Here is a 24439-nt window from a genome sequence, read left to right on the forward strand (position 1 = left end):
AGCTGTACGACCACAGCTGTAACTGCCAGCGCTGCAAAAATGTAAGTGTAGCCATGCCCTCAGAAGTGGAGTTAAGTCTGTGTAGTTGGTGACTTACGTTGGTGTGAGCAACATTGTGGTGTAGACACGGAGTTACGTTGACATAAGCTGCCTTACATTGACCTAACTTTCTGTAGCGTACACCAGGCTAAAAGTGATGCTTGCTAGTTCAACCACAGCTATTGGACTTGAAGGGGGAATTAATTAATGAAAGACTTGTCACCTGTCATGTTGGAGATCTGTCTAAATGATTACCATGGTCCTTATTTCTTCAAAATCTATGAATAGATCAGAAAAGGAACCTTGGTATTTTAATGGGAGTTCCCTTTTTGAAGAAAGGTGACTACAATCATTAGGCTACGTGGCTATATAACTCAACAGGGATGATGTCTATTTACAGAATGGCAAAGCTTTCTCTTTGGTTTATAAAATAAATGAATGAACCCCTGCATTTCAACTGCTCAGCAGTCTTCTGTCAGTTGATTAATAAAACTGTTGCTTCCCAAAAACCAAAACTGAGTTGCTATTGCTCTAAGTGCTATTTCTAAAGTGATGATAACCATGGTAATAAAAGTGAAACTTTCATACAAAGCCAAGTCAAGCAAATAAATTTCAGACTATGAGCTGGTTGTTAGTTGCTTGGTAAAGTGCCTATTATCTCCCTCTCGTGGTGTGGTGTGTGTGTGTGTGTGTGTTTAAATAACGTTGCTTGAAAAGTTTCCTGGAAACTTGGAATTTCATAAGAATAGTTTACCTACTGTGTGTCATTTGGAAGTAAGCAACATGTGAATGACTGGATTCTTGAATGTTTGCTCACTGTTCATGTTTGTTGTATGGATACACATCACAACTTTTCTTTTTTTTTTACTCTTTATAGGTCCTGCTGGGGACTTGCATCTGGCCTCAATGTGAAATTAAGGTAGAAAAACACATCTTCATATGTGTTTGCTAGTAGGATTTAGTTTATTCACTGGTCATGCCTGAAGAGTGATGTTCGTCTCTAGATGGCTAACTGCCAGGAAATATAAATGATTGTCCTAGAAGTCAAGCCTCTCTCCTATTTACTGGAGTGAAAATCACCTCCAGATATCGACGGAATATCAACTACAGAAAATGCTTCACGTTATAAGGATGCCAACCACCTAGATTCATGCGCCCTATCTGTACAATTGTTGTGGATGGTTTGCCATCTGAAAGCTCCTCAAGCTCTTATCCAGGCCCTGTATCTGTTTCTGAAATGTCTCTGCTTCATGCTTTGGGCCCAGTGCAGACCTGGCTGGGACAAGAGCTAGAGAAGTGTGGCATTGATGCCATGATATATACTCGGTATGTCCTCAGTCTTCTGCTGCATGATAGCTATGACTACGACCTGCAGGAACAGGTATTTACATATTTTAGATGTTGTCCAGTGAAAATGGATGCTTGTATCTCTTATGTATTGTATATTATACATTGGGTACAGTTTGGATGTTTTAAATGTCTCATCATTGAAAAACCAGGACAGGATCCGATTTGATTAGATGAAAAATCAAGTTTGATGTAGGTAGCTTACTATAACAGCAGATATACGGTATTAAAGAATTTTATCACTTCCTGACTTCTATTACATTATGAAATTAGACCTTTATAATCAATACTGGTATTTCATGAACTATAAAAATAGAACTTTGACATACATCCATTGGCTGCACTAATTTGGTATAGAGATTTCTATAAATTGAGAGAGCCTTGCCAACACGGGTCAAATTGGGCTGGATCATGGTAATTTGTAACACCTTTTCCTGATGGATATAGTCCTTTACGCTAGAATGTATGCTGGGATCGGGGATATGTAGGGTCTAGTTTTTGTGTTTATAGGTCTGCAGATAACTTGAAACACAAAGCTGAGGTATAAACTGCATTAATGTAAGGGTATGTTGGCTGTATAGCCTAATAAAGAATATACAAAAAACTGGCTGTGAAACAGTTGCTCCGTTCATGGCTCAACTCCACAAAAACAAGGAAATGAAAAGTTAAGCCACCAAACACTATGTATAACTTCTGTTCCTCCACCCATAGGCACAAAACTTAGTCAGCTGTGGGGCATCACAGACGATGCACTGCAACCTTAATTTTGCCCGCAACCTTTCCTTTTCCACCCTCCATTATCCAACTACTCCTTCTTAACAATATTAGATGTACTAGTGTGGTGGTTGTGGGGGATTACAGGGAGGGAGAAGAGAGGTGGTTTGGTAAAGGGTATGATAGAAGCCTGCCTGGCATTCATGAGGCAGGGATAAGCTTGTGGTGTGTGGTTCATGCTATAAGGTAGTTATAATAAGGGATGTGCTTCTGGGTGGAAAAGTATGAGATATTATCAGATGGCTTAACTTGTCATATCCATGGGGGTGGTTTTGAGTTTGGTAGGTACAGAGTGTGCCATAGCAAGTCTAACAATCAAAATGAAAGTTTATGTATTTCCCACTGGTTTGTTTGTTGTTTAAGCTTAAGCAGTTGCAGGGATTTGGACCTGTGAAGGGGGTCTCAAGACAGCCCCTGCCAATGCACTCCTTTATGCACAAGGAGCTGCTGCTGCACATATGGTCTTGTCTTTACATTAAAACCTTTTCTGTTATGCACAGTACACTTGCACATAATATGCATCTCTCGGTGCATAAATTCTTGCTTATGAATTATAGCAGTCAAGAAGACCTGAAATTCAGTTAATACCCTCCCCCGAAAAACCCTGTGTATTGAACCAGTTCTGCTCAGGATACATTGTCTGAGTGCCAAGGAAATATTTCAACCAGAATCCAATTTTCTAACTAACAAAAGCTGCACAGAAAATTCAAAGGGCCTAAAATTTAACACTCTGAAATCTTACAGGAGACTGCCACTTACTGTTAGAGGAAAATACAGATTTATGCCCCATTTTAAGCCCACTTTGAAACACAAGCCTAACTATATAGTTGCTACCAGGCACCTCATAATGATTAAGTGTCAAAATTATTCATTATTTATCAGAGCTTGCAAAAAGCAGGATAATCATAATTTGAAGATCTGTACAACTTACTGTGAATGACCTTTCATTTTGGTGCCTCAACTAGGTACAGCTTATGCTGAGAGCAGAGCTTGGAAGAATGCTGCCACTTCTTAAATCCTCTGCCTCTACCTCCTAATCTAACATTAGGATCTAATGAACCACAGGGGAGGAGTCGAGCATGGGAGCCATCCGAATGCTCTCAGGTTATCTGGAGTGGCTCACAAATGGGTGCCAACCTCAGGGCCAACTGTTACGAATCAGGGCACAAACCCCAAACTGGTTGTGTGTTATACTTGGATTTCACCAACGAAGTATCACGTGTGAACTCCTCTGGCACTGTAACAGCCTTAACAAGGAGTTGCAGACAGTCCCCTTGGAAACTCTGGTCTATCTTACCACCCAGGCAAGCCTTCCTTTGTGATAGATTGTCCCTTACACCAAAAATCACAATATTCAGGTTACTCCCAGTCTCAAAGGAACAGTCACTTACACCAGGTGACTTGTATCTTGTCTTTGGTGAGAGAGCTAATGCTTGTAGTCAATTGTCAGGGGGTCTACTCACTGCTAGTGGCACCTCCTCCTGGCCATCCTGGGGATTAGCTTTGCCAGGTGCTATGTCCCCCTCTGGTGGTGCCTCTCCTGTCGACCTCTTGCCCTGCAGACCGCTCTTGCTCCAGGAACCACAGTCTCCCCTTCGTGAATTGGCCCTCCAGCCAGGTCACTATCTGTGTTTTCCCCCTTTCAGCTATCAAAGTCCTGCTTGGCAAATGGACTCAGCAGCGTGTCTGCACATTGCTTCTGCAGTACCACTTTGTCAGCAGCTGGTACAGGGACCAGAGCCCACCCTCTTCTCCAGGTTCTGGCTCAAGGGGCCTCTCATGAGTAGGCAAGGTTTGACCTACCCCATACCTCACTGCTTTTCCTCTGAGCCTTTTCCTACCTTCCTGGCTCTCCCTCTTTTCTTGGTTTCCCAGCCCGAACTCCCCCTCCCAGGTCACTTGCCTCTAGCCCCAGACACACCTCCCTTTTTCCACAAAGTGAGGCTTCTGCTGTCAGCTGCTGGGCTTTATACAGGCCCCACTCTTCCTGCCCAGCTGAGCCTGCTTCCAGTCAATCCCTGCTCCTTGGCTGCTGCCGCAGGTGCAGCCTGGACAGTTAATTGGGCCTAATTTACCTTCTCAGGGTTAGCATGGGCAGTATAATTCATCACACTAATCTTGTATTAACCTAACTAATGATTTATTGACGGGGGGAGGGGAGGAAATGTAAACATACACAAATGAGCTAGTCTTAAGTTTCAAAAGGTTAATAGAAGCTGCTGTAATGTGCAAGCTTTATATGTCTTTAGGTGTAATCCAAGTTAAGCAGTATGGGGATCTCTTGCTTCTGCTTAGAAATAGTGTCCACTCCAAATTCCAAGCAGCATAGTGAGCCACTTCCTTCTGGTCAGGGATTTTATTCACTTCCCCCGAAGTGTGATTGAATGAGGATTTGTGCAAGTCCCAACTTCATGGGTGTGGGAGGAGCAATCAGCCAAGTCTTTGTATGGTGTATACAGGCCTTTTACTGGGCAGGAGATGGCACCTTTTGTGGTAAGCTAGTATTTCACACTTGGTAATGCTTCTCTTCTGAGTGTATGGGGTTTGAGTAACCAGGTGTCCTGATTTTTGTAGGGATAGTCCCAATATTTGGGGCTTAGTGTTATAGGTGCCTATTCCTCCCCTCCCCCAATCCTGATTTTTCATACTTGCTGTCTGGTCACCCTAATGGGGTTACCAGTTTCGTAGCAGACACTTAAATATTACCTTATGACATGGGATACAGATATTTTATGTGAGATTAATGCGTGCAGCATCCTACAAACATTTTGTGACATCTAAACCTGTTCTTATAAACTTAACATCTATTTTAACAATGCTAACACACAGGTGAATCATCTGGTTTTCAGCTATCCATTTGATAGTATTCAGTGAGGCCTAGCAGCATTGGCATGAGTTGGCACCTGTCCTGCCAGTATCACGAGCCCCACCAAAGAGAGGGTAGCCAAAATCTGCCTTGCCCAACACACCAACTATTTAACATCTGTATAATCTACTTGTGGGTGTATTTCAATTGGACAGAGCTTGAAAGCGTACAATTCCTCCTTCCAGTTTGATCCCAGCTTATAAGGAACTTTTGTGATGCTTCTGCCCTCTGTCCCACACAGCCTTTTCTTAAATTGGATAAGCATGTTTTCCTTCAAGTGATTGTGGACATATACATTCACTGCAGGTTTTGTGTGCCTGTTGGGGGAATTCTGTGCCAAAAAAAATAGTCTGTACACAATATTTTAAAATTCTGCATATTTTATTTGTCAAAATAGCACAATACAGTCAGCCAGTTTTAATTATTTTTGGTCATTTATTTCAAAATATTGGTCAGCAACTATGTCTGTAACAATTCAGACAATACAAAAGATTCAGGAAATGTTTTTTGACAAATAGATTCCTTACTAGGCATATTAATACAGAACTGTGAGTAATAATTCATTTAAACTACAATACAGAACCTCAGAAGCAGTGTTAAGGCTTGGGGGAGTTAGGGGTAATGGAGGAGCTGAGTGAGAAGGAAGTAAATTGCTGAGAAGGAGCCTAGATGTGAACTTGATGGTTGTTGGGCATGGGTGGGAAAGTATGGAGCAGTTTTTTGGGGGGTAGAGGGGTGGTGTCGGGGAGGGATTGTTAGGGAGCTTCGCCCATGCAGACCCTGGCTGACCTCTAGCCTCTCCCATTCAGTCAGGCACATCTGCCTCACCTCCATGTGTCCTTGCACCCCCTGTCCACATGTGTTCTGACATCCCCTCCCCCTTTCCCTATGTGGCCCTGCACCCTCTCCCCCTGTCCCTTTGTGGCTTTGTATCCCCTCCCTGTCCCCATCTGTCTGTGCCCCACCCAGACACTTCCCTGTCCTTATGTAGTTCTGCACCCCTCCCCCATCACTATGTGGCCTTTCACTTCCACCCCACTGTGTCCCTGTGCCTCCACTCCCATTCAGTGCCTGCCCCAGTGTGTCCTCCCCCACTAGCCCTTATGAGCAACTGTCTGACCTCCTCAGCACCCCATGCTGTCTGTCTCCCCAAAGCCCCTGTCTCCTGATCTGACCTGCTGCAAAGAAGGCAGGCTCTGTCTCTTCCCTCGATGGCTGGGAGCTGCTGCTTTGTTCTATCAACACACCACCCTCTGGTGGGCAAAAGGCAGCAACATTTCAGCAGAAGTTTTTTCTGAGCAAAAAATTAAAGACATACAGGGCTTATTAATTATGCACACACGCAGTAGTGCAGAATTCCCCCGGCAGTACATAGTACACTTGAGTTGACTTTTGCCAGTAATTGCAGTAGGCTGCTCATGCATCCCTGCTCTCCTTACTCTTGGAGAAATTCTGCGCATAATATTAAAATTCTGCATATTTTGTTTGTCAAAATAACACAATATAATCACACCAGTTTCAATTATTTTGTTAATTTATTTTGAAATACCTGTCTGCAAGTATGTCTGTAACAATACAGACCACAAAAACAATTCAGAAACTGTTTTTTGACCTAGAGATTCCTTATTTGGCATATTAGTACAGAACTTTGAATAATAACTCAATTAAACTACAATGCAGAAACATATTTCCCACATGCCTCAGAAGCAGTGCGAAGGCTTGGGGGAGTCAGGAGCAATGAAGGAATGGAGGGAGAGGGAAGTAATTGCTGGGAAGCAGCCTGGGAAAGAACCTGGAGGGCAATTTGTTCTGGGTGGGACAAGTAAGGAACAGTTTTGATTTTTGAGAGGACAGGGGAGTAAGGCTTGTTAGGGAATTGGGGTGCCTCTTCCATGCAGACCCTAGCTGACCCTTCTCCCATTCAGTCAGGCACTTCTGCTCTTATCCCCATGTGTCCCTACATCCCCACTCCCATTCAGTCTGTGATTCAATGTCACACCACTGGGTCCTGTACCCCGGCCCCAGTCTGTCCCTCACAACTAGCCTGAGTTGCAGCAGCCCTGTGTGTCTCGCTCTCTGTCTCCCCATATTCCCTGCTGCCTCCACCTGGCCCCGTGGGCAGAGTGCTATGAGGAAGGCAACTTCTGCCGTCTCCCTCTCCGCAGCTGTCTGCTCTGGCCTGTGAACCAGCTGCCCTCTTTTCTAACACCACATTAGCCCCTGGTGGACTAAAGGTGTTGTTGCAGCATGACCCCTCATGGCTTCCCAGAACAATCAGTTCTTCAGGGGAGGAAAAATCTGTAGAGGACAGTGGTGCAGAATTCCCCCGGGAGCATCTCTTCATGCTCTCAGGAGAAGGCATAAAAAGGAAGCGGTCACCACCTCCCATTAAGGCTTTGTCTATACTAGTGCTTTTGTTGGCAAACTTTTGTCGGTTAGAGTTGTGAGAAAACCACAATCCTGCCTGACAAGTTTCATCAGCAAAAATGCTGGTATGGACAGTGCTATGTCAACTGGAGTGTGTCTCTGGCTGGCATACAACTGCTGCTTATTAGGGTTTGTTTAATTATGCTGGTGAGAGAGCTCTCTTCCACTGACATAGAGAGGCTACGCAGGAAACCTTAAGGTGTGAAGTGTAGATGTAGCCGAAGTTCCTTCTCACCCACTGAGATACAAGTTGCATTTGCTTCAATTAGCAGTTTTCAGAACTTGGATTAACATAGTTATTGTTTTAGTAGTTACCTGGAGGATTTATTATGAAGAAATCCCTGGGAATTAAGTAGCGTGCCATGTGCAGCACCGTTTTTCCTGTCACAGATAGATACAAGAAATGCTTTATTTGTCTGGGTGAGAGCCATGTGAGGGACAAACCTCCTTCTCCACCAGAACTAAAAAAGAGGGACTTTCATCTTGAACTTCACCTCATGAAAGAGGTGATGCATCCTGAGTCAAGCCCCCACCATGATGCAGGGGACTCAGGATCAACCAGGAGTCCCCCTACAACTACTTCTGATTCGAAGCACAAGTCTGTTGAGAAATGTCACACTTTCTCTTCACTGTCAGGCTCACTGAATCACTCTATGCATTCTGATGCTGACAAAAGCAAGAAGTCTTGGACTTTACACAGAAAATCTGGTAAGCTCTTGGGTGCCAATATAAGGTTCACAATTCAAACACTCATCAGTCCTATCTGAGGCAGCACTATCAATTCCAGCTCTTCGCCCAGGCCAGTCCCTCTTTTGGCTCCACCGGTACTATTGGTAGGCTTACCTGAAGTGTCTTCCATTCAGTGAGCCTACTTGTCCTCAAGGGATCTCTTTTGCTTTTCCTGATTGGACTCTCCTTTTATGCAACCAGTGACAAAGTCCTCAGCTCCACTGATGCAGCCACCCAGTCCATTTCAACTCTTAGAGTTTGCCAGCTTTCTGTACACCCTAACTTTCACTTTTCTTTGGCGCTTAATGTGTTTCCCATAGCCAGACCACCTAGAACCCAAATGGGAACTGTTGCTCCCTGTTCCAAGGAGGCTTATATTTCTTCTCCTGACTCTAAAAGTGAAGAACTTGTCTCGCCGTTGTGATCGTTTAGATCATCTTACAGGTCTTTGAACACTGATATCTAAAGGTCAGGACTGGCTATCTTATAGGGAAGTCCTGGCATGGGGTTCGTCATAGATGGATCAACCTATGCAGTAGCCTCTGTGACCTTACTGGTATTAGGCTGCTCCAGGAGACTGTAGACCTCCATCAGCCACCAGAAACCTCTACTTGACATCTTATTACCATCCCTCAACCCTCTGAGCTGGACCCCCCGGAGGAGGGAGAATTAATGGAGGAAACCTTATCTTCCTCACCATATTTCTTCATCTTCACCATGTATAGCTGTAACTCCAGTGTCCTTGTCTCCCTCCTCTTCTGTTCCCAGAGAACGTCATAGTTTTTTCAGAACTTAAGGAGTGTGGCCACTTCTCTACAGGTGCAGGTGAAACTTGTGCACAAGAAGCTGCACATTTTCCTAGATATTTTCCATATGTGCACCACGATCTGGAAGGCGAACTCTTGTGAAGAAAGAGAGCTGGTTGGCGCGCATTCAATTCTGTCAAGGATGTTCTCCAAGGAAAAATCAACAAGGCAACACATGCCAATCTTTTCAACTCAATAGTACTGCCGGTAATGTGGTACAGCTGCAAAAATGGGTGCTGATGAAGCTAGTTTGTCACAGAGAGGACGATGGAAAGAAGAATTCTGGAGATTTCAATCTGCGACCAAGTCCTCAATAAAGCGATGAGACAGCAAAGTGAAAATCAGTGGACTGCAGCTGTTACTGAGTGATACCCATGGGAACTGAAAGAACCACTTGGCCAGCCTCCAAAGAGATGGGAAGATTTTATCATGAAAAGGCATGGTCACACGTGGAGAAGGAAGGCCAGGATGAGAGAAGAATGGAAGACGTGTTGTGATCGGTGCAATCTATATGAGGGCTGAAGGACCAATTGATCAAGCTCCTGCCTCAGGAAGGATTCCACGTCCCATCAGTGAAGCCTTAGTGGGACCACTGAAAACTGTCTTGCAGATACTAAACTCTGCACCTCCTACAGCCAAGTATATGGGCTGTTCTTTCTTTGGTGGTCACAGCTTTTAGTGAGCAGTCCCATCAATCCCACCATAATGCCACTCTTCTGGATAAGGAATTTAAAAGGCTGGATTCCTACAGCTGAAAGGTTTATTCCACTGCTACTCTTCAAATGATTAACTAATTATCAAGCTCTTTTGTCAAAATACAGTTTTATTTAATTTCTCTGTGGTTTTTAAATTTGCTGACAAGCTGCCAGAGTCATATAAGGAACAGTTTTTAGCTTTGGTTTCTGAGGGATATTTTACAGCTCGTACATCCCTTCAGGTAGCAAAAGACACTCCTGATATACAGCCTTGTGTTCCATAGCCACTGCAATCTTCATGGAGAACACAACAGAAAACTTAAATTTTGAGATCCCAAACTATATTCTACTAAAACAGATGACACTTGGACTCTCCTGCAATACTTCATTTGTTAGGAGTTTATGCTCCAGTTGCAAAGAGGAAACTGTTTAGGCTGGAAACTTATTCCAGACCTTCTTTCTGATAAAGGTCAGTGTGTGCCTGTAAGGGTTTGTCTTCACTACCAGGATAAGTCGACCTAAGTTACAGTACTCCAGCTATGTGAATAACATAGCTGGAGTCAACATAACTTAGATCGACTTATCCTGCTGTCTTCACTGCACTGCATTGACGGGAGACGCTTTCCGGTTGACTTAGCTTACTCTTCTCAAGGAGCTTGAGTACTGTAGTTGTTCGGACAGCGCTCTGCTGTTGATTTAGCGAGTCTTCACTAGACTTGCTAAATCAACATCCTCGCATGATTGCAGCATTGTCGATCTCCCCGGTAGTGAAGACAAGCCCTTAGAGAAGGTCTTCCCTTCCCATTCCCAATCCACCTTCTCCCTGTATTTTCAGGGACCCTTCTCATGAGATGGTGTTTCTTCAGGAAGTTCAGTCTCTTCTAGAATTGGGAGCAACAGAGATTCCTCACCAAAACAGGAAAAGGCTTTTATTCCCGATACTTTCTGGTCCTAAAGAAATCTTGTGATGTTTGGTCCATTCTAGATCCATGAAGGGTGAACTATTTCATCAAGAAAATCAAGTTCAGGATGGTCACCCTCGCATCTGTTATCCCTTCCCTGGAGATTGGTATGGCTGCCCTTGCCTTACAGGATTTATACTTCCATGTGGTGATACCCCCTTGCCCCTTTCTAGAAAAGGAAAAATTACTTATAGGACTCTCTTTGTGTGTCTTAAATGTATGGGGCTTTTTTGTATGTGTAGGAGTTGTGATATATTCTTGGTTTGCCATCTGGGCAATCTCTTCTGTATGCATTCCTAAGCTAGAATCTAAGAGAAAAATGTGTATATGTTTTGTGCATTTAAGAGGTAATGGGTATGATTGCTTATTGCTCTTGATAGGAATTGACCCTGAGTTGCTTGTGGCTGGAGCATGCTCAGTTGGATCAATGCCTTTGAGTGCCTACAGGTGTTTTAGTGGGCCAAGAATCCAAAACCATGGGAGTTCTCCAAGTTACTTGTACTGGAGGCATGAGGCCCAGAGTGAGAATCCTTCCAGATGTTCCCTGTGACTCTCTGTTTCTTTGAAGATAAGGAATGTTTCCTTTTGGGCTGAGAAATGTCATCCTAAAAGAACACCACCTTTTTGAAGTTTCATTAGTAACTCTAATAGCAATATTGACTAAGATCATCTTGTCCTGTAGAATTCACTATCTGTGAACATCCTTTGATAGTTCAATATGTATGTACAATGAGATAACTAATTAGTACAATCTTTATCTGTACTTATATGCAGAGGGGGTGAGTTATGGTTTCCATGGGATCTGTTGCTCTGAATTTCCTTTTTACATATTTATTTATTTTATTCATTTAAATTCTCAACCATAGCACTACATTGATGTAGTTTCTCCATTACATTAATATGTTTACCAAGCTGTTAAGTCTGGTTCTGTCCTTTTGGGTTCTTCTGTGGAGGCAGAATCCAACCTGTTTGCTGTACCCGAGTAAATGACTATTCACCCAACAGTTTTGTAAAATTTCTGCCTTTATTTAGCAGGAAAGTCAATTTACACTCTCAATATTAGTTTTCTTAACACTTGGTTAGTTTTACTAGTCATATAACTTCATTTTGGAAAGATCAAGACAAGCGGAATTTGTTTTGTTTCACTGGATAAATAGTGTGAATTATGGATTTATAATACGTTGCCAGAATTCTGCTGCAAGTCAGTGAGAACAGAGTCATTGTGACTTGTGCAGCTTCCAGATACCTGAGATGTAACTATAATTTACATAATTCAAAATGTTTGTTTGAACCATATAGACAAAGAACTTTAGAACAGACAAATATAAACTCATTCCTTTACATAGGCCCAACACAAGGTGCCAATTTCTGTTCTGTTCCTCAAAATGGATATCTGTAGCTGCTGACTCATCTTCCCTCCCTCTTTCTCCCCTCTTCATTAACCACTGCCAGACTAGTTTTTTTGTCTCTTGCTCCAGCAAATCATTAGTTGCTGCTGGAAGGTTTTGCTACTCTTGTACCTTTTGATTTGGCAGAGTCTTGCAACTTACAAAACTGTCACACCCATTAATTAGAAACTTTTATTTATATGGATTGCAGGGGGTTTAACACTACATCTATATGTTGGTTTATTGAGGATTGAATTTTTTTAAGTACTCCAAAGCATCAGAATTGCTGGAACATAAGAATTATAAGTTTTTGGTAGACCTGTTAAGAGTGATAAAGTATATAAATGATAAGTTACTAAATACTGGCTATGGTAACACTAAGTTGTCCCTTTTTAAAGACCTTGCTTTTGTACCTTCCACAAAACTTGGCACATTCCACATTTTATACAAAGCTAAATCTCCCACTGTAAAGTTGTCCAGTTACTAGGAAATTTCTGGTGGATGAAATGTGACATTGGAAAGTGGAAATTGGGCTGCCTAATTCAGATACCCAAGTCCTGATTTTCAGAGGTGCTGACTGCTACAGCTCCCATTGGCTTTAGTCTTGGGTGTATGCCACCTCTTGAAAATTGAAGGTTAGATTTTTAAAACTGGGTACCCAAAAAATCGAGGCTAGCATTGAAAATTTGGACTTTATCACTGCGGTATTTCTGTGGGTTTTTTCCCTCGTTGATCTGTAAAATGGGAGTAATACGTGTCTTTGTAAAGTGCTCTGAGATCGTCTAATAAATGGTACTGTGAAAGTGCAAAGTTATATAAGTTCTGATTTCAAAGTAACCGTTACTATGAAGTGCTATTTCTTCAGCTCTGTGTAAATGAGTCATGCTATTATGAATACTTAGTTTAAAAACTAGAGAAAAAGTAGTCTCATGGTGTACTTGCTGAGGACCAAATCAGGGAGGGCAGCTAAAAGCAGAGTGGAATGCAAGTGCATGCTAAGACAGCAGTGGGAGGCAGTGTTGCTGTCCCTGAGTGAAAGTGAGCAGGAGAGAGACTTGGCCATAGAGAGACAACAGAAGAATATTGCTTTGCGCTTTCTTGATCAGTTAAGAATAGCCATCTTGTACCCACTGGTTAGTGAACATGAGAATGACCATACTGGGTCAGATAAATGGTTCATCAGTCCAGTTTCCTGTCTTCTGACAGTAGCCAGTGCCATCTGCTCCTGAGGGAAGGAACCAAACTGGGCAATTTATTGAGTCATCCAGTCCCAGCTTCTAGCAGTCAGAGGTTAAGGGACCCAAAGCATGGAGTTGTATCTTTGACAGTCTTGGCTAGTAGTCATTGATGAACCTATCCTCCATGAACGTAACTAATCCCTTTTCAAACCCAGTTATACTTTTGGCCCGCACATCATCTCCTGGCAATAAGTTCTACAGGTTGACTGTGTGTTTGTGAGAAGTAGTACTTTTTGTTTGTTTTAAACCGACTGTCCATTAATTTCATTGTGTGACCTCGGTTCTTGTGTTATTGAATGAATAAATAACACTTCCTTATTTGCTTTCTCCACACCATTCATGATTTTATAGCCCTCTGTCAGATCCCTCCTTAGACATTTTCTTTTCTAAGATGAACAGTCCCAGTCTCTTTAATTCCTCTATGTATGGAAGCTGTTCCGTACCCCTGATCATTTTTGTTACCCTTCACTGTATCTTTTCCAATTCCAGTATATCTTTTTTGAAATAGGGCAACCTGAAATGTGTGCAGTATTCAGAGTGTGGGTGTATCATGGATTTATGTAGTGGCATAATATTTTCTGTTTTATTTTGTATCCCTTTTCTAATGTTCCTAATATTCCGTTTAGATTTTTTTTTTTGACTGCTACTGCACATTGAGCAGATGTTTTCAGAGAACTATCCACAATGATTTCAAGATCTTTTCCTTGAGTGGTAACAGCTAATTTAGACCTCATCATTTTATATGTATAGTTGGATTAAGTTTTCCAGTGTGCATTATTTTGCATTTATCAGCATTGAATTTCATCTGCCATTTTGTTGCTCAATCATCCAGTTTAGTGAGATCCCTTTGCAGTCAGCTTTTCATTTAACTATCTTGAATAATTCAGTATTGTCTGCAAAGTTTGCCACCTCATTGTTTACCCCTTTTTTTCTGATCATATATTAATATATCGAACAGTATTAGTTCCAGTCCAGATCTTTGCAGGACCCTGCTATGTTTACCTTTGTCCATTGTGAAAATGTCTACTTATTTCACCTTTTGTTCCCTATCTTTTAATCACTGATCCATGAGTACTATTCAGGGTGGATAAAAATGGATTTTAAAAAAAATAAAAAAAATCATATTATAATCACCTAGATTAAGGCCTAAATTTACTATATTTAAATTAAATTATTTTAATAAATTAATGTCCAGGCAGTACATGTTTACTGCTAAAGTTTTAAAGAAAGTCAGTTCAGTCAACTGGTGGAAGTCACTGGCTAAGCATTTGGAACCAGCTTTCGACTGCAGCAGCCTCTTCTGCAAGTGCAGAGAGAATATTTTCTCGATTTCCGTTTATTCCAGTAATTCAGTTCAATACTAGTTTATGCAAAGGTAAGAAAGTGATTGGAACTTTTAAAAAAAGCAGGAAAGCTTGTTTTTCTCTTCCAGTCTGAATGAGAACTATGTGTGGAGTTAGTATTTTCTAATTCTAAAATTTTGAAGAACATCGATGACCAGGAACAATCAGTTCAATTTACTGACTACAGTAAAAACTTCAGTTGTTGAATACATTATTTTTATATTTTGATAAACAATTTTATATATCCAGCACATTTAAAGTAGCTTTATTTAGTAAAAAACAATTTTAAAATGCTAATTTTGTGCATTTTAATTCCAGTTTCTATCCAAATGCAGCTTTACAAAGATCATGAGCAAAAAAATTATAATCATTTAGTAGACAAGAAATGCATCATTCACCATTTTCTAAAAAAACAAACAAACAAGATGCTAAATAAATGTATATTAAGGTATGTAATTGCTTAAATGAGTATGTATAGACATAATGTATCCTCTTCGGTAGCAAAACAGAAATAGCAAATTATACTGTGCAATTGGAATCAAACTTTCTTTAGGAAAAGAACTTCAAATGCAAAAAAAAAAAATTAAAATAAATGAATTTAATCATGATTTAAATCAGCAAATAAGAAACCTTGATTTAAATCAAAGTGATTTAAATCAATCCATTCTGGTGCTATTCCTATACTAACATCTCACTGATCAGAACTCCATCTTAATCTACTTAAAAGACTGGGAAGGCAGAGAGGATTTTCTAGAGGTGTGTATCCCATTCTGAGCTGTATATTTTATAATAGATGAAGTGCCTGGCACCCCAAGGGGTGTTGTCGTCGTCTTTTTTTTTTTTTTTTTTTAATTCATTCAGAATGATTCCAGTGTGTTTGCAAAAAAAATCGGAGAGGGATAGAAAGTATTTTAAAATAATGAAGAAAAATATCTTATACATTATTTTTAAAAAATGTGTCTGGTGTCCAAAATGGCTTTGTGTGGAAAGACAGTTTCCCTGCCAAGTGTTGCCTGAGTGTTCTTGTGGGTGAGGTAATATCTTTGATTGGACCAACTTCCGTTGGTGAAACAGACAAGCTTTTGAGCTCAAGAGAGCTCTTCTTCAGGTCTGGTAAATGTAAATTTTGATTGGAGAGTATTAAGCCTTTCAAAAGTTTACTTCTTGAATATGTAGTGCATTTTGTACACTTCTTAAAGTTTTGTGAAGTGTTTGCCTTATGAGGTGGCAAACTTAGTTATGCATTGAGAAATTGAGATTGTGTGTGTTTTTAATACTGAAAATTCTGTGCTGAGTGCATTAAAATTCCCAGATGAAGCATTGGGGAGCCTGATTTCATTGAAAATAATATGTGATGGGGACAGAGTTTCCATAACACACTTGGCATCTTGTCTAGAGTGCTGGGATAGAGACAATGCCTGTGTTTGAGCAAGAAGTATGGTGACTGAGGATAGAGCGGTATAAATCTGCAGTTCCACAAAAGTTATTGTCTCTGATAAGGTGGAAAGGTATTATCTGGCAAAACATTTCCATGTTAGGGAATTGTTCTTTCAAAAAGTAGGAATTTCCATAAAAAATCATTGTGTTCAAAAAATCAGAAAGTGACAAAATTAGGGTCGAACACTCTTCACTCTGCACTCTTGTGCATATGAATTAGTATTTATGATGTAATGAAAGACTATATTCTATCTTGTAAATAGAATGATTTTTTTTCTACAACCTTAGAAACAGTAAACAGTATTTTTTTTTAGTGCTGCGTGTGCTAGAGATGAAAAGCACACATGAAAAATATGCCACTAATTATTCTTGCACAGTACTTAATTTATAAAGTATAACATGGAGTAGTAGTGAAAATTTGCAGGAATGCATAGGCTATATAGAATGAAGTTGTTTTTTGTGTTTGTTTTTTTACAAGTTTCTATTTGAGTACCCCAGGTTACAGAAACAATTTGTTGATATTAGGGAGGTACCAATTGCTGCTCCATATTTAAGACTGAGTTGAGTCTTGTACTTAAAGCAGGAATTCAGCTTCTTTACCATGTATAAAAATTAACATATTCTTTTCAAAATTTCAGTACTTATTGAGTGTAACATGAATATTCTAAGAATTTACAAGTTACTTTAAATGTTTTGTTAGTTAAAATTAATTAAAAATGGGCTCTCAGAAACTTTTCAGTCACCTAAAATGTGTTTTTTCTGTTAACGATGTTAATAATGGAATAACTCAGACTGTTCAGAATTCTCATATAGTTAATACTTACTGAAATGTGCATACATTAGAAAAATGTTGTGTTTTTTATAGGAATTATTGGTAACTTTTTTCCTGTTGTTCTTTAGAACCAAAAGTCTCTGCTTCAGCAGAGACAGATGAATAGGGCTCTCCTTTTGAGAAACTCAAAAAAGTCTGTCTGTCAAAAAGGGAGTCATTTCCTTTTGTTCTTAGTAGAACTGAGACCATAAACTGCCCTTTCCAAAGATGGCTACTGCCTTCACCTTCATTTCTCTCTGCCTCCTGACACCATAGGAGACAATTATCTTCCCTGAGAGCTGGTTGTCTTCATTCCAGTTTGGAAATATGGGAGAGGGTAGCAATTTGAAAGAAGGCCTCTTTTGTGAGGGCAGTCCCTAGCCTCAGTTCCATTAAGAGGAATGGAAAATAGTAGGCATTCTGAAAGCCACCAGTTCTTTGGGTTTCTCTGAGGAAAATGTGTGCCAGCCTTTGCAGAAAGAAAATCTTTGTTATTAAAAATAACAGAAAAAAATGACCATTAATCCTAAATGGTTTTTGTCAAAAATATTAATTGCTCTCGATCTGCCCAACAGGGAAGGAGGGAAATTGTGTGAGTACCCATCCATGTTGAAGAATGTAATGAGTGGAAGAGGGATGGGGCATCTGGTGTGTGTGCATGCATTCGGGAATGTAGAGGATTCGTGCATAACATTTTTTAATTTAAGAAAAGCAAGAAAATTTTCCCCATGGAGATGGGGATGAACAAATAATTTCTGAAGATAGATTTTAATTTAATCAGAAACTTTCATCGCCCTGACTGCTTTATGCTGTCACTACAGGGCAGAGTTAAGGTTGTTTTGGGGACATAACTGTGAATTTCTATATCTCAACATATTTAGTTCTCTTATAAGTTTAACCGTAATTCTGAATTTTCCATGTTTGTTTTTGAGACAATTAACATCTGTATAATTAATTTTAATTTAAGTTACTGATGTAATTATCACAGATTGGGAATATATATTATATTTGATAAATACTGTGTGATGAGGTGGTTAGACCACATTGCTGTACAAGAGGGTAGAATTAAGGGTCCCCATGAAACCTTATTTTTGACATTTCTTGACTTTTGAGTGTTCAACTTTAACATTTTTGTAACAGTATTTACTCTTTAATGGAAGTGATTGTATTTGAGCAAACAGCAGCTTTGAGTAAGGCTGGACTGACTTTTGTCATTTGTAAAATAGACTGTCCTTCCGTTTTGACATTTTGGAGCTCATCCAGACCATTAAGGGTTCTGTCAGCCCCTGCCTTGTAACCCTGAGTGTCTTATTGTTACGCTGCTATGGCTCGGACCCTAATACCAGTAGCAAGCTTAAGACCATTAAGATCTCACCCTAGCTTCCACCAACCTAATTCTCCTGGCAGGCTCATCACCCCTGAAGATGTGAAAAAGCCCCTCCCTCCCCATTATCAGTTCATTTTTGGGATACGCTCCTCACAGTTTGCACAACAGAGACCTGTTTGGGGTAAAAGTAAAAAAAAATCTTAGTAGAAAAAGTATAGATTCAAAGATGAAATAATAAGGAAAAGGAAACACATACAAGTTACACAGAAAATAAACATAAAGACTTGGGCTTTACACTTGTACGTTGCTTAAATTCCCTTTTCTAATACAAGTTACAAATTGTCTCTGCACAGTTTCCCAGTGGCCCCTCTGTCCTATAGGGGATCCACTGTTTCACAGACTATACCCTGCTTAGATGTTGGCCCTCAGTTTTTGGATTAAAAACCCAGACCTAAGCCTGTTTTTAAAATGTCTTTTCTCTTGTCTTTGTGACTCAGTTATTCAGGGTGGGAAGAATTCCTTTCTTTCTTAGTTTTCCAAGACTATGATTTTCTTTAGATTTTCAAGTTGTTTCATTGTTTTCCCATTAACTTGAATGGTCCACTGTTCTCTTCTTGGCTTAACAGTGGGTGGGTATTTGAAGTTGGTTTCCTATAAAGTATTGGCTTAGGAATCATAAGAACATAGGAATGGCCATACTGGGTCAGACCAAAGGTCCATCTAGCTCAGTATCCTGTCTTCTGACAGTGGCCAATGCCAGGTGCCCCAGAGGGAATGAACAGAACAGGTAATCATCAAGTGATCCATCCCCTGTCGCCCATTCCCATCTTCTGGCAAAAAAAGGCTTAGAGACACCACCCTTGTCCATTCTGGCAATTAGCCAGGATGGAACTATCTTCCATGAACTTATCTAGTTATTTTTTGAACCCTGTTATGGTCTTGGCCTTCACAACATCCTCTGGCATGTTCCACAGGTTAACTGTGCGTTGTGTGAAAAAATACTTCTTTTTGTATGTTTTAAACCTGCTGCCTATTAATTTCATTTGATGACCCCTAGTTCTTGTGTGACACTTCTTTATTTACTTTCTCCACCCCAGTCATGATTTCATAGACCTCTATCATATTCCCCCTTAGTTGTCTCTTTTTCAAACTGGAAAGTCCCAGTCTTATTATCTCTCCTCATATGGCAGCCGTTCCATACCCCTAATCATCTTTGTTGTCCTTTTCTGAACCTTTTCCAGTTCCAATATACACCTCTACCCTGATACAATACTGTCCTCAGGAGCCAAAAAATCTTACTGCGTTATAGGTGAAACCATGTTATATCGAACTTGCTTTGATCTGCCGGAGCGTGCAGCCCCACCCCTCCTGGAGAGCTGCTTTACCATGTTATATCCGAATTCATATTATATTGGGGTAGAAGTGTATCTTTTTTGAGATGGGGCGACCACATCTGCACACAGTGTTCAAGATGTGGGTGGACCATGGATTTATATAGAGACAATGTGATATTTTCTGTCTTGTTATCTATCTCTTTCTTAATGATTCCGAACATTCTCTTCATTTTTTTTTGACTGCCACTGCACGTTGAGTGGTTGTTTTCAGAGAACTATCCACAATGATTCCAAAGTCTCTTTCTTGACTGGTTGCAGTTAATTTAGACCCGATCATTTTAGACGTATAGTTGGGCTTATGTTTTCCAGTGTGCATTACTTTGCATTTATCAACATGGAATTTCTTCTGCCATTTTGTGGCCCAGTCACCTAGTTTTGAGAGATCCTTCTGTAGCTCTTTGCAGTCTGTCTGGGACTTAATTATCTTGAATAGTTTTGTATCATCTGCAGATTTTGTTTACCCTTTTTTCCAGATAATTTATGAGTATGTTGAATAGGACTGGTTCCAGTACAGACCCCTGGGGGACACCACTATTTAGCTTCCTCCATTCTGAAAACAGACCATTTATTCCTACCCTTTGTTTCCTATCTTTTAACCAGTTACCAGTCCATGAGAGGACCTTCCCTCTTATCTCATGACATCTTACTTTGCTTAAGAGCCTTTGGTGAGGGACCTTGTCAAAGGCTTTCTGAAAATCTAAGTAAACTATATCCACTGGATCCCCCTTGTCCACATGCTTGTTGCTCTCCTCCCCTGCCTTCGCTCCCGCCAGAGGGGCATCTTGCTGCCTGATAGCTACATTATGCATGTTGTGAGGTGATGCTGTAGTTGCATCATGGTTACAATTTCTCTCTGGTGATGCAACTACACGCACACATTCTTTAGATATATTCATGACCATAACCTGTATACAGATCTGCTAATGGCCATCAATTTCAGAACGTTAAAAGCTTTCATAAAAGACCTTACCTGACGAATTTTTGTACACAATGACGTTACATGCAACCAGTTGAGTCAGTTGCTTATTCTTTGGGATTCAGAGACCCCCTGTTCTCCCTTAGAAGTGTCTGGACCCTGATTGTCAGAGTCAAATGTGAAGTTGTGAGACACTGGAAAATGAAGTTAGTCTGTAGCAAAAGTATTAAGTTTTTTCCTTAGCGTTTAAGTGATAAAAGAAAATATTTACTTAGTAGCATGTGTTAAACAGAGACAGAACTACAAGGCTGCGAGTTTATCATGGAGGTCACAGAAGTCACAGATTCCGTGACTTTCTGTGTGCTCTGTGACTTCTGCAGCAGCCAGTGCGCCTAGCTCAGGGCAGCTTAGGCAGCTCCTGCATCCGGTCCATCAGCTGCTGCTGGGGAGTCTCGGGCCTCCGCACTCCTCACCCAGGAGCAGCAAAGTTTGGGTGTGGGAGGCGACTCAGGCACGAAGCGGGGTGAGGCAGGCTCTGGGGGGCTCCCCAGAAGTGGAGACATCCCCCTCACTCAGTTGCTAAATGGAGGCATGGCCAGTCAGCTCTGTGTGCTGCCTCTGCCTGCAGGCAACCGCCCCTGTAGCTCCCATTGGCCAGGACAGTCATAGACAGGTCACAGGCCGTGAATTTTCGTTTACTGCCGGTGACTTGTCCATGACTTTTACTAAAAATACCCATGACTAAAACATAGCCTTAACTATAAGATAATACAAGTAATGAAATGTAACCTGGAGTAAACATAAAAATGAGTTGACATAGGCTATTAAAGATCATTCTAAGTATCTGTTTCATGAAGCGTAAATAGTTGAGAATTAAAAAAAGACACAAATTAATGTTAAGGAAAGAAAGCATTTTAAAATGTAGGCTATAAAATTGTACATCAGCACTGTTTCTGCCCCCTTGTCTTCCCCAACTTGTCTGATGTTGTCAGTTCCAGATGTTTATTCTCATTGCTTTAACAGTTAATGGAACAGCTTCACAGCAAATGGGTGCTAAAAGCTTATCTGAAATTTGTAAATTTTCCTTTAAAGTATTGTAGGGGAAGATATTTTTCAATAAAGTATCACAGTCAATTTCACGCAACTAAGGGTAGGTCTGCACTGCAATCCAAAGTGTGATTTCTGCAAGGGTAGACATACCTGTGCTAATATAGCTAAAAATAGCTATTGTGTAGATGTGGCAGTGTAGACTGTACAAAGGCTGAGGATTGAGAGTACTTTCTTGCATTCCTAGCCCATGGTGAAACCTGGCCTGCTATTTTTAGCCATGCTAGTGCTGGTAAAGTTAGCAAAGGTATCAGTACCTGTGCTGCGGTCACCGCTGAGATTGCAGTGTAGGTATATCCTGAGTCTCAAGAAGCAGCATGGTCTAGTGCAGAGGTAAGCAATTTGTGGCTTATTTTCAGTGACACTCACATTGCCCAGGTTCTAGCCACCAGTCTGGGGGGCTCTGCATTTTAATTTCATTTTAAATGAAGCTTCTTAAACGTTTAAAAACCTTATTTACTTTACATACAACAGTAGTTTAGTTATATATTATAGACTTATAGAAAGAGACCTTCTAAAAATTTTAAAATGTATTACTGGTGTGCCAAACCTTAAATTAGAGTGAATAAATGAAGACTTGGCACACCACTTCTGAAAGGTTGCCAACCCCTGGTCTAGTGGACTAGGCGAGGTATTGGGAGACAAACTTCTCTATACCTCTGTTTTCTCAGATCTGAAATTATAGCTGTCTACTCGTTTCATGTGGGTGTTGAGAGGATTATATAAGTGTTTAATGAAATCTTCTTTCAGTTAATTTTGATCCTTTTTCCTTTAACTTATTTTAGGAGAATGACATCTTCCTGGGCTGGGAAAAAGGAGCTTACAAGAAATGGGGAAAGAGTAAGAAAAAGTGTTCTGATCTAACACTAGAGGAAATGAAAAAACAGGCAGCTGTCCAGTGTCTTCGCTCTGCTTCTGATGAAGTAAGTTTGGATTGTTTAGTAATACTCTTCAGAACTGGCTATATTAACTTAAGGTGTTTAGCCTTTTAATAAGTGGACTTCTTACTTGAATTAAATTGTTTAATTAGTTGCCTTAGGTTCTGTGAGAGCTCTTTATGTCTCTGTATGATGTATGAAATCTGGGTACAGAATTAGTCATCTATTTAAGCCTTCTATAGTGTATACGGTGTGACATGTTGTTCTATCTACAAGCCTCAGCTGTTCTTGCCAGGGTTCTTGCCCAGACACTTCTGACGTCTCTGCTCTGCCTATATAGCAGTAGACTTGCATAATGACACTTTTTAAAAATTCTTAAGTTTCGCTTTGTAGTTAAAGATATACACCAGCACTGGGGAATGGACTAGCTGGCTCTAATAGCTCAAAGAGCATTCATGGCTGTGTTTTTTTTTTCCCCGAGTGGGGAGCAGGGTCCCTGATCTCTCATGTCATTTTCATGAACAAGAAAGGAATTGCTTAGTGGTTCTGTCTCTGAGACTGGACGGTGTAATTGAAACAAGAGATGGATCCATTTGTTTTGTTTTTATTGATGTTTGCCAATTCTTTATTTTCTTATTTTATAATAATAAATTGCTAAAATGGATGTCTTATGCTTGCTAATTAGTTTCCTAATTGTTAGTAGAAAATCAGATTTTTTTTATTTTTTTTTCTGTTAAGTTTAACATTTAAATATTCATCTGTAACAGAAAGGGAAGTCCCAGGACCGTGTGTGTGTGTGTATAGAGAGAGAGAGAGAGTACATCCACAAGTCAAGGAAATGGAAGTGTTTCAAAAGGCTGCCCCTTCATCAGGGTTGGTAGAGACTGGACATCTTCTGTATTAAATATTTTTAACAGGAGAAGACCAAACAGTTTATAGCATCTGTTAGTGAGTGCATGTGAGAATGTGGATGGGTGATGTAAAGTTCAAAAAAAATCTCGTGTGTGTACATATAATAAAATAACTGCTGGGGTGGATCTGTTTACTTATAAGACAAACATTGATGCCTCCAGTTCTCCATGTTCATCTGACTATTTCACTATAATTGCTAGTGATACAGTCAAAATGTGTGAGAGGACATAAGTGCCATGCAACTAGTTTTCTGATAGAGAAGTCAATACTACTAAGATGAGGAAAGCAGTAACACAGCTGTTGTGAACACACTTTGAATTTCTTGTCCAAAAGACTAGTAAGGAGTATAATTACCAGTTTGAAAAGAGATGCTGAGGAGATGGCAATCTCATGTAACTGTCCTGAGAGAAAAGAAGACATGTAATCATAAAAGTAATGTCTGCTAGCAGAGTGATTGTTTTCATGGCTCAGCCTGGTGCACTTAGATTAGAAACTACATGAGAACAGGTAGGGCTTCAGAGTTGGTTTTACTTTTCAAGTATTTTAACTCTGAAAGCCTTTAAAGTGCCCTCTGTGAATATGACCTACTGATAATTGACTTGATTTTTGACCACTATTCTAATTGTTTAAAATGTTGCATTATGGCAATATTGTATTAACATATTGTATCTCATAATTATCCCTCATGTTGAGGGACGTCATTCATTTTAGGCCATGTCTCTACTACAAACTTTTTCCAATGCAAGTTAGATTGACATAAAGCTGCTGCAGTTAGTACATTGCGTTTGCGTGTGTATACTTAGCTCCTTTCATCAGTGCTCTGTGTACTCACCAGGAGTGATTGTATTAATGCACAGTGCCATGCGCCATGGATAGATATCCAGATGTGCAACTTACCACTATCCAGCGCATGGTCTTTTGGGAAGTTTTTTCAGTGCACAGTGGGGCAGAAATAGGTTTCTCAGGGTGACTGGGAACAGTTTTTCCCAACGTGCAACTTTCTCCATCCCATAGTGTCATCTGTATCCCATAGCTTTTGCACT

General features: G+C 40.4%; 1 protein-coding gene across 3 annotated transcripts in view; it reads left to right on the plus strand.

Moving 5' to 3' along the window:
• The window catches only part of KIAA0232 (KIAA0232 ortholog), a 109691-nt gene that overhangs the window by 28936 nt on the left and 56316 nt on the right, over nt 1–24439 (plus strand). For 2 of the 3 annotated variants that reach the window (XM_032783375.2, XM_032783376.2), the window contains exons 2-3: nt 917–1420; nt 22392–22529. In XM_032783375.2, coding sequence (XP_032639266.1) covers nt 1190–1420; nt 22392–22529 — 369 coding nt within the window. In that variant the 5' untranslated portion in view covers nt 917–1189. Of the gene's footprint in view, nt 1–916; nt 1421–14903; nt 15063–22391; nt 22530–24439 lie in introns of those variants that run through there. The other variant, XM_075066608.1, reaches the window with a different exon arrangement.

The sequence above is a fragment of the Chelonoidis abingdonii genome, chromosome 5 (assembly GCF_003597395.2).
Source record: "Chelonoidis abingdonii isolate Lonesome George chromosome 5, CheloAbing_2.0, whole genome shotgun sequence".
Taxonomy (NCBI): domain Eukaryota; kingdom Metazoa; phylum Chordata; order Testudines; family Testudinidae; genus Chelonoidis; species Chelonoidis abingdonii.